The sequence below is a fragment of the Labrus bergylta genome, chromosome 12 (genome assembly GCF_963930695.1).
Source record: "Labrus bergylta chromosome 12, fLabBer1.1, whole genome shotgun sequence".
In the NCBI taxonomy this organism is placed as follows: Eukaryota; Metazoa; Chordata; class Actinopteri; order Labriformes; family Labridae; genus Labrus; species Labrus bergylta.
Window position 1 is genome coordinate 28,718,622 of NC_089206.1, and position 16,387 is coordinate 28,735,008.

Genomic DNA, 16,387 nt, shown 5'->3' on the forward strand with positions numbered 1-16,387 from the left:
CCGGACTACCACATTTCTGGCTACTGTTTGTGTTTTTCAACTTTAGTGCCCCCTGGTGGTAGTGTCAACAATTGCAAAGCAGTACACCATTTGCCAGAAGAAATTAATTAATTAATGTGATTTTTAAAGATAAAATAACTGAAATATTGGGCACAAATAGGTACTTTAAGTGTTCTTGATCCCTTTATTTTCCATCAGTGAAGACAAGATGGTAAAATGTTCAGATGGTATTTTAAAAACCCTTTGCTCAGCGAGATGTAAAAACACTTTAAACGAGACAGACTGGATGCATACGAAATATTTCATTTTTAATAATCATGATTGTGTTTAAAAAGATCAGACAGGGTGAACACAACTTCAGACACTAGCAAAGTTAAACTGAAGGTTTGATCACCTGATGGATTAGACATGAAGGCTATAGATTTGTAAATTAGTAACATGTGAAATATTGATTATGATAAGGATCGTTTTTGTCCACAGTCCACAAACCATGGCAGGTACATTTAACTTTATCTTCGAAACAAACAAGTGATTTTTATTTGTGTCATTCACAAATCTGGCATGTTTACTGGTTTAATGTAAGATCCTGAGATGCAGAAGAGGGTTGTTTGATGTATCAGAGGTCATGGGTTATGTATCAGGTCAGTTGAATCAGTTGAAGCCTCCAAGTGTTAGCAGCACCTGAGCATCTGAAAATATGGCTATGAATCCCTGTTAAAATAAAGACAGTGGTCAGCCTCACAGCAGCATCACTCCTGAATGTTTCCAACATGAGTAGTGCGCTCTTTCACTCATACTCACCTCTTCCATCTGCAGAACCGTGTTAACCAGCTGTGCTTGTCTCATTCTGGGTATTTCAACACCTTTGCCAAGTATCTCTGAAATAGAAAATGAAATGTCTAAAAGGATAATGTTGATACTGTAGCAGACAGGGTGCAGACTGCATCCTACTGCACAGCAGAGTTCAGTGAGGAAGTGGGTGTGGCCTAGGAGAGGGAAATTAATGATTGTTTGCACTTGACAAACAAATGACACAGAGAGGAGTGGGAGAGAAGAATGACAGAAGAAGGGTTCAGGCTGCTTTCTATCTTTGGGCTGCCAACGATTAAAGGAGAGGAGTGCTCCTAAAACTTCAGAGTGGGTACATTGTTTTTTTGCCTTCTTTGGTCTGGAGAGCTGCAACCCTTTCTGCTACAAAATGAGGTGATATCACCCCTCTCTCTTTACTACCTCACCTCAAGACTTCCACTGCTTCAGGCCTCCAAACTCTCCTCCCCTCTCCCAACCAGCAATTCACACACACACACACACACACACACACACACACACACACACACACACCTTTATAATGTGGGTTTTTTTTTTTAATGTAAGGCAGGATTCTAGCTGTTCTCCCTGCGACTTTTGATTGACAGACTTAAGGGTCTGTATGGCGCCCATTTGGACAGTTGCTTGATTTCAGTTATGCTACAATACAAATTAAACATTTAACCTTTACAGTTTTGTACAGTCCTTTTGTGATAGAGAAAATGCTGAGTATCCTTCTGTGTTGCAGTAGTTGGCTGAGACATTGTTAATTCCACTATTCCACTAGTGAAATAATTAATTCATTTTTAATGCATTAATAAGTGGCATTTCCTACGCTGCAATGTTTTGTCCTATTGACCTTGGGCCAAGCAGATGTTTAAAAAAAGTTTGTATGTATGTACTTGGAGAAACGGGGGGGGGGGGGGGGGGGATTCTACATTAAGCTGCACATGAAGGAGCAGTGGTTAATGGTTTCAGGGTAGAAGAGTGATCGATTGAGAAGTGATCATATATCAACAACAAAATCTATGGCTCACCATTTAGTTTTGCCAAAGCCAACATTGATCCAATTCTCCCGTACTTTTCCAAAGCATCAGTCTGTAAAGAGAGACATTTGACTTTTTAAAGTTTGTGAAAACACATATGGTTGTCCATGACCGTTTGAAGTAGCTTTGGTTTGTGTATTGTACCTTAAATGGTCCCACTTCACTTGCTGCCAGTGTCAGTGTAAAACTGTTTGAAAGAAAGCAGAGTTATTATTTTAAGTCTGAGTTTTTTAAACGTAGGCTCATGTGTTATAAATCATGGTTGTGCTTACTTATCCATCTTCAGGGAGCCCTTCAGTTTCCCACTTGCAATCCACACTTTTCCACTGAGTTGAGTGTCCTGAAAGAAAGAGGTTTAAATGACGAAAAAGAAGTATTTCGCCCCTGACAGGTCTGATATCTCACATTTAAGTAGTTGTAATCTAATCTAATCTAATCTATGTTTTGCATTTTCTAATTGCTGTTTTATCATTTTCAGAAGCTGCAGAACTCATACCTGCAGTTATTCATACTGCCCAAAGGTGTTTGGTCAAGATCAGTTACTCTTTCATTGTAAAGTGAAAAGGTTTCTCCCAAAAAAAAATTACAGATCTTCTTGAATACTCACAACATTGAGCTTGAACAGTGGGGTCTGAGTTTTATTTGCCTGGATGGCAAAAGCCTTCACGGCGCCCTGGAAGCCCAGTTTAACGGCACCAGGCAGGAAGGAGAACAGTGGAATCTCTCTGGCATAAACCTGCAGGCTCATCAGCAGGTCTGGAAACATCTTTGGAAGCTGCAGAGAGAGAGAGAGAGAGGGAAAAGAGAAGGTAGACATTTAAGTCACTGTAGCATTGTTTTGCTTTTAATAGATGCAACTGAATAGCGCCGATTCTACAGACTGCTGAGGCCCTATGCACAAATTAATAGGGGGGCCCGTCTAAGCAGCGTTCATCACCATTATATCTGCCAGTGTCCAAACATTTACTCCTCTTACTCTTTCTTTCCTCTTTCTTTTTTCACTCCCAGACACATAAAACCTCTTTTTTTTCCTTCAGTGACTTTTCTCTGACAAACTTTGTTTTTCACAGTAGTAAAGCAAGTTATAGTCAGCAGGGAAACAATAGTGAATGATGTCAGATGGGGCCCCCTGAGGGAGGTTTCCTACTGTCATTGCAAGATTGGCACATAAGGGCCACTCCTGTGATTTAAAGTTTGTCAGCCATTTGGTGGCCCTTCTACTGGCCTAGGGGCCCCAAGTGGTTACCTGCCTTGCCTGTTGACATGCAGCAAAGAGCCACGGTCAGGAGCTGCATTGACTTTGCCTGTGTTCACTGGGTGTCGTTGTTTAGATGGACTGTAGAAATGACTATATGTATACACTTTGTGTGAGTGCTATTCTTATCTGTGAAGCATATTCTTTTGAATACAATAATAATTGTGATGCTACAATTGATAATTAGTCGAATGATTCAACTGAATATTAAAAATATATCTTGGTGTAACACATCAAATGAGGACATGAATTTGTTTATAAAAATATTGTTTTCTTTTAATGTGATTTGACCTTTGGCACATCTGACTCCATGTGATTGAGAGACTGGTCCAATGAATCAACTCCATGTTTTACAAAACTATTCATCAGGTGAGACAACATCTAAGGCAGCTTGAACATACAATATGTTTTGTGTGATACAAGAAGGGGTTATACCTGTGCATGCTCTGTTTTTTAATATATATAAATAAATCATTCTGGGTTTTGGATATTGAATCTCATGGAATAATCTAACAAAGAGTGTGTTATAAACCTGCCCTCTCAGTAAAGTGGGTTAGATAACGATTTTAGTTACGATTTTAATTTTTTTGATTAATGTTATTTCACTATTACTTCTTATGGAAAACATGTTTAAAGAAAGAGAGCTGACCTGATGAAACTAGTGGTTTATCTACTTGACTTTAACTTTTTTATTTAAACTTTATTTAACCAGGAAAAAATCTCATTGAGATTAAGAATCTCTTTTACAAGAGCGTCCTGGCCAAGACAGGCAGCAGCATAAAACACTGAACAACAATAATAAACATGGAATGACAAATATAAGAAACATTAATCCAAATGTATCATTAATCATCAACAATAAGGGATCAAAAGGGCAGTAAGAGTCAGTTAGCTCATCTACAGTCAGATATGCCTTCCTCCAGAACATTAAGAAGTCCTTTAAAAACATCCATTGAAACAGCTCCCGCAGATTGAGAGTATCTCGCAACGATTCCAAGAAGAAGGAGCAGCATACTTGTACACCCTTTTTCCCAATCATGTTTGAATCATAAGCACTGTCTTCCCAGGAGGGTTGTGATTTATTCTAAAATAATATTATGTCCTTCCCTTATTCTTCCTGATCTTGAAACACATTCCCCCCAAAAAAAGTCAAATATGTTGATGGATAAAGAAAATGTGGGTACTGAACACCATGCCTGAAGTATGAAACATCGTGCTGCCTGGTTTCTTCTGAGCAATTTGAGGTAAAAGCTTTCCTAGTTTAACGCTGCTGTTGATGTTTTCTGGTTCTTAATCAAGTTGGCTGACGTTATATCTGTGACATGAAGCAAACTGACATGAGGCCTCTAAATAAACTGCATCCTTCAGTACTACCAAACCTAACCTTGATATGGATCAACTTACCTGAGGAATAAATTGTCCAATAGAGCTGGTATTCAGGCGTACAGGAGAGCTTGGGGGTATCTGAGATGATTAAGACAACATTGTGTAATCAGAGACATTGTTATCTTAAAGAAGACAAATGGATGGATTGTTCTGATGTGTTCTGTGTAGCTGTATTCTTGGCTCTCTTTACCTCAGTTGATCAAAACATTTAGAGGTTTTTTTTTCTTCCCGGTGCACTTACCATACTATCATTGATGAGGGCTTTGAGCAGTCCAGCTGAGAAGTATCCGTATGAGGCTGAGTTCAGAGTGAATTCAGACAGGCCCATTGACAACATGTAGCCCTGCTGCTCGGGGATGGTGAACGCCTGGGCCTCAAAGGGAGGCTCTGCAGGACTCTTGATACTGTAAAACTCTCCCTTTGAATTAAGAATGGCAAAGGATTGATTACAGCTTGATCGTTCGTTTTTCTATTTACATGATATTTCACTAGCTCTCTCTATGTTCACTGAGAATAATAATAACTTTATTTATACAGCACCTTTAAAAACAGATGTTTACAACAGTCAGGCCAAACAGAGAGTACAAAAATAAAAGAAATGCAAATAACAGGAATAAGAAAGATACAACAGAGAGGTCTCAAAAGATAGTTAAAGCTCTAAAGTAATACAATTAAGGAAATTTAAATAAAAGATAAAAAAGTCAACAAGATGAGAACAATACAGATATAGAGAAGAAGAGGGAGATGATATCACATCACAGGCACTAAAAATAAAGCAAGAGGCCAAAAGAGAAAAACATTGCAAGAAGGAGTAGGAATGAATAAAATATTAAGAGCAGTAAAATAAATAAAGAAAAGAATACATTAAAAGGCTAAATCATTAGAAGGATTAAGAATGGATCAAGGTTAAGAGCAATAAAATGAATAAAGGAATGAATAGATAAATAAAAGCAATAAAAGGAGGAACCACATGAAAGCAGGTCTATAAAAGTGAGTTTTTAGAAGTGATTTCAAAGATGTCACTAAATCCGGCAGGTCATTCCAAAGTCGAGGGGCCCTGATTGATTTGAGCCTCGACCTTGGAACGACCAGAAGGGCACCGCCCTGAAGATCTGAGGTCACAAGCGTGTTGGACATATCTCTCTAGGTGTGTGTTTTTAAGAGCTGAATGAATGGTGTGGCCTAAAGTCAGAGGACCTCACACAAGAGGAAACTAGATCACATGAAGCTACTTCTGTGTGTGCCTTCCTTACCTTAAGACCCAGATTCAGGCTTGAAGCATCAATGACAGGCAAGCCAGTGAGAGGCAGGTCAATAGTAAGGTCTTGATTCACATCAAAGGAAACTAACCAGGAAATACATAATTTATAGACCTTGTTATTCATTCAAACATTTTATTTTACCGCCATGATTTTCCTTTATTGATTTAAAAAATATTTAAAAAACTGGGGTGTCTATGCAGCTGTAGCTGTCTGCAGTACCGTTCATGGCCTGTAGATGGGACTCCACGTTAAGAATTGATTCCTCAACAGTAGGGCAGATCTACAAAGAAACACCATGCTTATGTCCTACATTGCTCACCACTGGATATCTATTCAATATATTTTCATATAAGCATTATCTGTTCATCTCCACTGATAAAGATGACAACACTTACTTTTCCCTCTATGTCACTTTTGATACGCCCCTTGAAATGGTCCACAAATGGCTGGATGATCCAGCTATTAACAAAAAGGACATTGCAGGGCTTATATCTTGACATCAGCACAAAATAATGACTCATCCGTCCCTCCCTGAGTTCTACCGTACCTTGCTCCACCATGAAATCGAATGTCCACTTCCCCAACTCGAGCATCACAGCTGATACTGGTGACTGACAGACGCCCATCAGGATCTTTCCCCAGGTTCACAATAGAGGTCACATCCATGCTAAATATAGCCATGTTGAATGAGCCATGATCACGTCTAAAAATAAACAGCACAAACGTCATCAATGCATGGTGGTGTTGGTGAACGTTTCTCTCTGTAGACACAGCCGCCATCGGCCATTTATATGGATATTTGCATTTATCAATAATCTTGATTTGTATAGCACCGATTCATAACAAATGTTGTCTCAAGACACTTAACAAAAAGAGAAGGTTTAGACTGTACTCTTTGTTATATTATATACAAAGACCCCAATATACATCCACCATGAGCACAGCACTAAAAGCACAGTTTATATATGTAGTCATTTGATATTCTGCTTTCCTTCTGTTTTATCACTCTTCCATGGTTCCTTTTTATGGTACGTTTAAACAAATTTGGCAATTGAAAAAGTGAAAAAAAATTAAGAAATTGCAATCAAGTAATAGGAGCAGCTCTAGAGAAAGAAACCGTATTACTTCTTGTTAATTCTATACACTGTGATATGAGGTGATATTTGAATGTTACGGGGTATTCTGCATACCTCTGCCAAGGCATAATGATATATACAGTATATTGTTAGTTCTAGTTCTGTTAGTTTGAAAAAGGAGATGATTATATGCACATCACGGAGGGGCAGGGCAGTGCAAAAACGACAAAATTGAGGAAGAAGATAGGCCTGCACACTTGCTCAAATACCACGAAAAAAGTTAATGATCACGACGTTTCAACCAGAGGTCTTCTTCAGGTGATATTGTTTTAGTTGTACATATAACATTTACTAGATATCAGTGTAGTTACATACTGACAGTGTAGAGTATAAGACAAATCACTATTAAATATACAGCACTCAGTGGACTGATGGCAAAGAAAAGTAACTCATTAAAACATTTGTTTCTAACTTTTGGAGTTTGAGTGTGGTCAGATATTATTGGTGTCACTTCACCCAAATGTTTTTTTTAGATGCATATTAAATAATCTCATAACCCTCCTGTTGTAGAGAAACTGCTGATCACTGACTACATTACTAGCATTGGTTAACTTATCTAAATGACAACAATAAAATGAACGATGTTCTCCACAAGATTACAGGACAATGTTACAGAGAAGCTATTGACACTGTACCTTTAATGAGGCTCTTCTAGTGGGAACATTAGAATGTCTTCCTCATTATGTCTTTATGCACATTTCTCTTTAAATGTTGCAAACTAAATGGAATTATGTGACTTTCATGATATCAATCCTTTTGCACTTTTGTTGCACATGTGTGTGTTACATTAACTTATACTTAAAACCCCAGATTAAACAGCTATGTGTAATTGGCTTCATGATCAGGGAGTTTAAGGGGGAGTTTAGGAAAAAACTCACATTATGCCAAAGCGTGTCCTCCACCCTCCTGTCATTGCAACACTGAGGCCCAAGGAGGAGGTCTTGAATCCTGTGGCGTCTTGATAGAACTCAACAGTGGGCTCGGGAAAGTCGCACTTTGTTATGGTGATGCTGGTGTACATAGGGAGAGCAGAGATAGGTATGAATAGTTGTGGGGATACACGTCTGAATTGAAAGTGAAAAGGTCAACTGAAATAAATTCTAAGCATTATGTGTGCTCAGACTATAAAACAGGTTATTGTTTGTACAAATATTCATACTGAAGCCTACTTGTTACTTGGTATAGTGGTTCCGAAAAGGTTAACTTAAAAACTTTAGATCCAAACCAGAACAACAAGACATCTCAAACTGTGAATCCTACCCAGTTAGTGTGTAGTAAACTTTGCCAAGGAAGCCGAGTTTTATTACACCACTGATGTCAGGGAGAGTGATAAGCTCCAACTTCTCCTGAATCCATCCTGCACCCACTTCTTTCCCTGAAAAAAAAAACATTCAATAAGTTTATTAAGTAGTTGTGATCACATACTGGCCATATAGTTTTATTCTTTGGGTTCTTTCAGAAAAACTTGAAACAACTATTATGTGTTTAGCTGAACTAATATGAACCATCTCACATTCCCTTACCGTATTGAAGTCCTTTGTTCTTCAGAATGACTTGTATTGCAGGATTTTCTCCACAGGTCAGAGAGACAAGCGTAAGCAAAACCGTCATTGATGGAAGCATCTTTCTTGGCTCCCGGTGGTGTTAGCAACAGCGTCACAATCCCAAATCTACACTGGTACGCTGCACAGTCAAAGAACTCCTGACATTTACATCCAAGAGCAAAATATAATTTGAAAATCTGAGAGATTAATCACACCAAAGCTGTTCACTGATATGATGAAACATACCTGAATTACTACCAGTTGAAGTGTTTTAAAAGTGAGCTCCTGATGTTTGTGATACGTCTGAACGCCTGTTGTGACTGCTGCTCTGCTGTTTGAGATATTAAATGGAATTTTGCTTCCTGTATCATTGAGAAGTGAAACTCCCTGACATCTGACAATAGACAGGAACAGGTCTGCTGCCTGAGTGTGTGTACATGTATGAGAGAACCAGAAAACTATTCATAGACTGTGCTCTGCTTGTGCTAACCAAAGATATGATAGAAAAAGGAGAGGGGAGACATTTTTGATTCAAAACAAAATGAATAATATATGAGTTCAATACTGAAAGGAATGTATATATGTGTAGAAATATTAATATGAACACTTACGCTGATATTACAATCATCAGGGTTGGATAAAATAGAGGTTGTCATTGTTAAGTGGTTGATAAGATTGATGACCATCTGAGTCATTCGTGGAAATTAACACATTACTCTGCTGACATGAAAAAGGAAGTGAAAATGATCTGTTCTGTTCAGTGAATTTCACATACATCTTGTGACCTTTTAGGTGAGAAAAGAATAGGCTTTAGTTTTTCCTAACATTACTAAAGACACCCGGGGTAATAAATCTAATATAGTCCACCTCCTAATTTTTTGTGTGTGTGTGTGTGTGTGTGTGTGTGTGTGTGTGTGTGTGTGTGTGTGTGTGTGTGTGTGTGTGTGTGTGTGTGTGTGTGTGTGTGTGTGTGTGGTTTTTTAAAAGGTGGCTGTAGTTGGAGGTATCAAGCCAACTGCAATTCAATTCAAGCACATTTTTCATCCAGGCACAAGATGTTTTCAGTTGACAGCTTTGTATTCTTTTTGATATATTTTTCTGAGGCAACCCTCAACGTGCTCGTTTTAGAAAAGGGGAAGTTTCAATAAAAACATTTTTTGGGGGAAGTCAAGCATGCAGATCACTAAGGCTGAAATGAAAGTAAAATCAGTCATCTATATTTCAAGGAAACATTAGAATCACCAGCAATAAAATATTTCATTTATTTATCTCTTAATTCAACAAATACTCTTCATCTCACACACACACACACCATGATTAGTTCCATTAAATCACAATTAACAAGTTCAATAGGAAGAGAATATTATTGACAGACATGTTTTCATATTACACAATTAGGACCAACTTGCTTGCACTTTGAATTCACTTCATCCATAATGACACTTGAAACATCAAGAAAACAAACAAGCCAACAAGGACTACTATAGGCATATACGATGGAAAATAAGACACAATAAAACTGAAAAAGAATTCTGTTTAAACAACTACACATTTGTCATTTGTTGTTTATTCAATCCAAAGAGTGCCATCTGATGTGATGGAACCCTTTTTATTTTTACCTTTTAATGATATATCTAGCAGCTCAAAAAACCATTTAACATATTCACACCATTGTTTTTCACATATTTCTTTCCCCTGAAATAAACACGAACACACCCACAGTTAGATCCATGGCGTATATTTCACTGGATCTTTGACAACTTTGCATGAAGACTGACACCTGGATATTCATCCTGCATATTCATCACCCCCATTCATGCGGAGGTTGTTTTCTTCAGTCCATTTAATAAAACATGTTTTCTGGAATGAGTTGACTACTTTACACAATGATTGTAGAGTTTATTATTGCACATTATCACGAAGGCAAAATAAAAAAAAATGTAGGCTACATTTCACACAAAAATCCTCCTCACGAGCTTCATGTCAAGTGGTCAACGTGATGTTTTGATAAGATCTGCGTCATGACAACCTGTCGGAGTGCGACATTTTAGGACATTGCCATTCAGTAAAGGTCATCTCTGTAGCTCTCAGTCATGGATATTGTACTTGAACGCCTCTATGAGCCCTTCGATCGAGTGAATGAAGCCAGATATGGCGCATATGCCTCCAATGACAAAAATGGCAACGTCGAAGAAGACGTGGTGCCACATGAGATTCCTCCACTGGAGCTTCAGGTGAAAGAGGCTGGGTAGGAGGAAGCACAGGCCAGCGCCGGTCAGACTCCCAGTTAAACCCATAAGGAGGGCAAAATGGGGCACAAAGACGGCCATAAGCAGGGTAAAGACTACCAGGGCAATTCGAAGGCCAAGACCCCATGATTTCAACTGTCCACTTGGGCCATAGCAGTCAGGGAAGATGGCCCTCCCGCCATCTTGGAACAGGGATTTCTCAAGAACCTCGACTGCAGCAAAGAATGGCAGCGGGTAAGACAGCAGTGCCTTGGCGACGAGGAAGATGTTCACCACAGCCCGGATAGTTGAAGGCAGGTTATCTGTGATGACCTCTTGGGTCGCATCTGCCCAAGTCAAGTAGGCCACCAGGGCAAAAAGGCCTTTGAGGACGCAGGCTGCAATGTGAGTCCACTCCATCATGCAGTGAAACTCACTAGGCTTCTGCATGTTTCCCTCCAGGGAGGGGAGGAAAATCTGGGAGGTGTAGCTGAAAACGATGATGCCGATTGAAATGGGGAATTTCTTCACATCGATATAAAACTTGACCTTCTCCCATGCCCAGTCACGCGCCCTGGAGAGGCAGTATGCAAGCACAAGGACGTTGATGACGAAGTGCGCCAGGGTGCAGAGCAAACTGAACTTGGAGACGGCCTTGAGGTTCTTCAGGAACGCGCAAGGCAGGAGCGCGACCGTGGCCACCACGGACCAGGCTTTCTGAGACACAGGGAAGCCTGGGAAACTGTTATACATCAGGTTTCCGCTGACCACTACGTATAGAATGCATGTCATGACCAGCTCGATGATCTGAGCCACGTTCACAACGTGCCCTCCCAGCGCTGGGAAGCGGGGCGCACAGCAGGCATTGGCGATGTCCACGTAGGAGTCCCTCACGCGCACTTTTATGCCGTCTTCGTTATCCTCGTACAGACATGCGATGAGGATTTTACCGGTATAGCAGCATACCACAGCCGCGAAGATAATGAGGAAGAGACCGAGGTAGCCGCCGTGGAGGATGGCGTACGGTAGGCCGAGGACGAACATGCCCTGCGGAAAGAAAAGCGCAGATGAGTGGTAATGGACGAGGCCCACATCGCAGTGACAGGTCGAGCCCAAGCATGCGATGAATGAATAGATCACGTCTTACATAACGACATTAATAAAAAGGATTATGTGTTGTGTAAATGGCAATGCATTTAAAGACAATATTTGTTTGACTGATGATGTCTATATCGCAACATTATTTTCTATGTTGCCTCGCCCTTGAAAAGGCCTTCCATTTACGCACTTTATATGCCGGATTACAGGAATTATTTAAAAAGGATTTTCCAATTTATTCGGGTACAACTATAATTTGATGGGGACACCGATAAGCACGTGGGTGCCTTTCAGCCTCAGGGCTATCAAAGTCGAACAGGCCCGGCCTGCAGCTCATCTGATAAAAAGATTTGAATAATAAATTCCCCCACCCACTAGATGTGGTGAATTCAGACACACATACAGACACATTTTTTTTTAAAACGCGTGATTTTAGCGTTCATTATTATTAATAACCTTGATGTTTAAGACAGTAAAATGTGACCTATCCGACAGAGATTATCGCTCTGCTTTAGGAATTATCGGATTGTGCGTAATTATGCAAACCCCCAGAGAAATATGTTTCCTTGACATAGGCCGATATTTTTGATTCAAATTATGAAAATCTTCAAGGTGACTTATTGTCGAGTTGCAGGCCTAATGAATGCAGAAGCCTATAGCCTTCTTGGTGTTTTTGCATTCACAAATAAAAGATGAAAGTAATCTGTGTACCTGAATGGCATTGGTGACGTTCCAGCCAGCTTCCCATGTCGTGATTTTTGGCTTATCCTCCTCCAGTGAGCCACTTGGCTTCAGGGACGAAGGCCTCCGACCGGTACCGTCCCTCTGGTAGTGGCTGTCTCCTTCCAGATCCCCCCCTCCCTCCATGGGTCCCCCTTCCTCTTCGCCCTGAAGAACATCCATTTGCATCCCTTGCCTGTAGTCATAATCCAAGTCATCGCACTCGGCGAAACCCAAGCCCTCATCGTCCGTTGCGGCCTGGAAGCCCAGTCGGGCGAACACCCCGCTGACCTTGGCCTGAGATTTGTTGGACACCGTGTGGGCCGCATTGGTCAGCTTGTTGGTGAGCTTGTGTCGTATTAAATGAGCCATTTTAGTCGAATTAAAAACGTTCTTCAACTGGAAATGGTATTACCGAGTAAAAATCCGAGAGGCAGCTGCATGCAGAGTGATTTAATTGCGCTTTATCTGCTACTGTATATCCATGCCTGTTGCCTCTTCAATGTCGTCACAAAGCTAATAAGCCTTCTAACGGCAACCTAACCGTTTCACCCAAACCGTAAAAAATCCTCAGCCGCTTTTCTTAGCTTGCTCTTCCATAGTACTCCCTCAAAATGCACTAGTTGGTATATGTAGGCTATAAAACGAAGAAACGCCCCACAAAACAGAGGAAACGACAATCTGTCCTCATTTGTCGTTAAAAAAGATAATTCGGCATTTTTTCACCAGATTTCTCTTTTGGGAGTCCTGGTGGTGACAGCGCGAGCGCTGGAATCTCTGACAGCATCACCCAGAGAGAGAAGAGGGAGAGAGAGAGAGAGAAGAGAGAAGAGAGAGGGAGAGAGAGAAGAGGGAGGGAGAGAGAGAAGAGGGAGGGTGAGAGAGAGAGAGAAGAGGGAGAGAGAGAGAGAGAAGAGAGAGGGAGAGAGAGAGAGAGAAGAGGGAGAGAGAAGAGAGAGGGAGAGAGAGAGAGAGAGAAGAGGGAGAGAGAGAAGAGGGAGAGAGGGGCGTGCACGTGACCGCATAGACTGCCGAAGTAAGGGCTCGTGCACAGGGGAAAATTGTCACGAATAAGAGAGAGAGAGAGAGAGAGAGAGAGCGAGAGAGAGAGAGAGAGAGAGAGGGAGAGAGAGACCCTCCGAATGGGAATTCATTTCTTCGCAAGTAATCACGAGGATAAACCGGTCATGTCATAGGAAGAGGAAGGAATTGTACCTGACATAATGAAGAGATCAAACATTTTACATATGTTCATGCCATTTTTGACAAAAGGTTATCAAGCACTGCCATCAACTCATAGAGTCATATTGCGAAAAAATGATAAGGGCCTATGCTATGTAATAAAAAGCTTATTTAAAAAAAAATCTAGCCTATATATTTCCCTTCACAGTGTCTTTAATTTCGCGAATAGATTTACTACCATAAAGCCTATTAATAAACCGGTTTCGCCAGATTGCAAAAAAAAATCTAATTGCGTCAGAAAAAATGAGCATATGGGCGATGGTCCGACGAACGTGCTCGTTTTAAAATGGAAAGGAAAAAAAATATGAATTGAAGCTTCATTCTACTCCGAGTCAGCGCACAATCAAATACACTGTCCACAGCCGTACACACATCACATGAGCTTTTTCTTGCTGTTTTGCTGGTAGAATAATATAGAAATAATTATAATGGGCTACACATCTTTCCTACAAAAACAAAAAATAATTTCATTTTTTCAGTAACGTTTGTTCTTGCACATTTTAATTTTTAAAATTTGATAGGGGAAATAGGCGGCAAAAATGGAGCAATAATTTCCATAGCCTGTAAAATAGGCCTCACCTTTATATCGAAACATTTAATAGACACTGTTAGAATGTCATCCCGGCTGCATACTACTACAGATTTTACATTGCCCGCTCATCTAACATCTGGACAGATGAGCATGTTCAGCAGGCTGTAAAGAAATGCAACTCGTTGTTGATATGATGAACATGCTGCAGCTGGCCTGCTGCAGAGCACTGACAGCACCACGGACAGCTCCTCCATCACGGGTAGAAAAAACACACTCATCGGCCGCTCTTTTTTGAGTCACAGAATTACAGGGGTTAAAAGTCTACCCATTTAACAAACCACGCATTGTATCGCTTAGCTTTATCAATTCATGTCTTATAATAGGATGCATTTTACAAAGATCTGCATGGTGGAAAAATATCGGGTGGAAAGGTAGGCTATTCGTTGTCTTCCTCTGCTCTAATCCTCAGGAATAAGAAGCACCTCGTCCTCTCCTCCATAATCTGCTGTGACACTGCTGAGCAAAACTGTCATGATTTTTTTGCAGCCTGCAGAAATGTGAGCGGCTGTGGCATGAAAGGCTGAAAAACCTATGAATTTATTTTATTGCCGCGATAATAATGCTTTAAAAAACATTGAAAAGTTCCTCTAGTTAGGGGAATGGAGAACGAAAAAAGAATGATTTCATTTTCATGATGCAGGTAGAATGGAGCAAATGAGAGACAATAATTTACAAGCAACATTGCGAGACAAAAAACGTAACATGAACGAGAGCGGTCTAAATTTAGTAACCAGCCGGAGGACAGAGAAAGTTCCGCATATTTTCATGCTTGGCTTGGGCTGCTTTGCCAGCTGCTATTTGTGTTCAGGCCAACAAAGTGTTTGTTAGTGAGTGTGTGTCATCCATGTCTGGGGGTATGTGCACGTGAGTGTGCGCGCGCGTATGTGTGTGCGTGTGTGTATAAGTGTGGACGTGTGTATAGGGCAGTGAGGAAACAGGGAGAGTCCTTGAGGCATATCTCCCTCCCCCATCACACGCACAATCCGGGGACTAACGTTGGGACAGAGTGTCGGCTGCAAATGTCACTCACGCGCACACTAAAACGCCAGCACGCAGAAGACATGCAGCATCAAACTAAATGTATAAAAATCGAAATAAAATATACTTTATTGTTATAAAAAATATAAAAGCAACGAAAGTAGACGTACAGGCTGCAGGATTTTACCTCCTTCCTGAATTAAGAAATAGCATCCTATTAGGCTATGTAGGCCTATATAAAAAAAATGATCAAGAATTCTCTCCAGTGCAATAATATATCTAGGCTTACTTCCGAGCTACCCTTTCATGACAAAATGGATTTCCAGTGTGCTTTTTTAAATGAACGCTTTAGGATCGGTTGCTGGGGCGACCAATTTGGCTTTAAGGCTACAAAGAGAAGGATTAATCCACGCTGGATGTGTGAGTGTGAGAGAGAGCCAGCAAGCTACAGACACTAAGAGAGGGATGTGGTGTGTACGTAAACTAGCTTTATTCAGTGTGTGTGTGTGTGTGTGTGTGTGTGTGTGTGTGTGTGTGTGAGAGAGAGAGAGAGTGAGAGAGAGATAGAGAGAGAATGGAGATAGGTAGGGGCTTATAGCCTCGTCTAACAGCCATGCAGTGCTGACTGGAAGCAATAATCTCTGATAGTTGCCATGGCCACAGTAATTGGACGGGGTGCTCATGTGTGTTTATGTTGAGATTTTAGAGAAAAGAGGTTTTTCTCATACGGTTATTTGATTTTTTGGGGGGGTTTGAAAGCCTTGACTGCCCGCATGGAAGGATAATTAAAACATTTAAGGATTCCACCTAACTCTAAGACGAAAAGCCTAAATTAATACTGACAAACCGACAATGATACTGAATATTAAGGTCTTCTGTGCCGCTTACAAAACTTCACAGGATTTATAATATATTTTAATTTTAATCATAGAAAATCTATTTGTATATTTGTGCGCAAATGCATCCTTATAATTAGCAAATATGTCAGTTGGCATTATGTTTTGAAAATACCAAAAATCTTTGGATTAGGGAAAACACACACACACACACACACACACACACACACACACACACACAGACACACACAAATTTG

At 40.4% G+C, this 16,387-nt stretch overlaps 2 protein-coding genes across 3 annotated transcripts; both read right to left on the reverse strand.

Annotated features, from left to right (window-relative positions):
- Window positions 1-287: 287 nt before the first annotated feature.
- bpifcl (BPI fold containing family C, like) lies at window positions 288-8,813 on the reverse strand. 2 transcript variants are annotated; one of them, XM_065960946.1, is made up of 16 exons: window positions 8,683-8,813; window positions 8,416-8,594; window positions 8,153-8,267; window positions 7,771-7,902; window positions 6,304-6,459; window positions 6,152-6,215; window positions 5,976-6,036; window positions 5,748-5,839; window positions 4,736-4,912; window positions 4,513-4,572; window positions 2,461-2,628; window positions 2,126-2,193; window positions 1,998-2,040; window positions 1,845-1,905; window positions 802-878; window positions 288-711 (listed from the first exon to the last, which is right to left on the reverse strand). In XM_065960946.1, the coding sequence occupies exons 2-16, from the start codon at window positions 8,513-8,515 to the stop codon at window positions 652-654; spliced, it is 1,434 nt and encodes a 477-aa protein (XP_065817018.1). In that variant the 5' UTR covers window positions 8,516-8,594; window positions 8,683-8,813; the 3' UTR covers window positions 288-651. The 2 variants fall into 2 exon arrangements, with proteins under 2 accessions (XP_065817018.1, XP_065817019.1); XM_065960947.1 differs by having other exon boundaries at window positions 8,416-8,575; window positions 8,683-8,793.
- Window positions 8,814-9,674: 861 nt separating this feature from the next.
- LOC109987127 (vesicular inhibitory amino acid transporter) lies at window positions 9,675-13,335 on the reverse strand. Its single transcript, XM_020638114.3, has 2 exons — window positions 12,474-13,335; window positions 9,675-11,711 (listed from the first exon to the last, which is right to left on the reverse strand). Exons 1-2 carry the CDS (start codon window positions 12,852-12,854, stop codon window positions 10,524-10,526), a joined length of 1,569 nt encoding a protein of 522 aa, XP_020493770.1. The 5' UTR covers window positions 12,855-13,335; the 3' UTR covers window positions 9,675-10,523.
- Between the last annotated feature and the right edge of the window lie 3,052 nt (window positions 13,336-16,387).

Excerpts from the sequence above, each read along its gene's own strand:
- bpifcl (XM_065960946.1), bottom strand. The coding sequence starts at position 8,515 with ATGCTTCCATCAATGACGGTTTTGCTTACGCTTGTCTCTCTGACCTGT. Across the intron at positions 4,573-4,735 it reads CCCTCATCAATGATAGTATG|ATACCCCCAAGCTCTCCTGT; the intron begins GTAAGTGCACCG and ends TAATCATCTCAG. Across the intron at positions 2,629-4,512 it reads TTGGACAATTTATTCCTCAG|CTTCCAAAGATGTTTCCAGA; the intron begins GTAAGTTGATCC and ends CTCTCTCTGCAG.
- LOC109987127 (XM_020638114.3), bottom strand. The coding sequence starts at position 12,854 with ATGGCTCATTTAATACGACACAAGCTCACCAACAAGCTGACCAATGCG. Across the intron at positions 11,712-12,473 it reads ACGTCACCAATGCCATTCAG|GGCATGTTCGTCCTCGGCCT; the intron begins GTACACAGATTA and ends TTCTTTCCGCAG.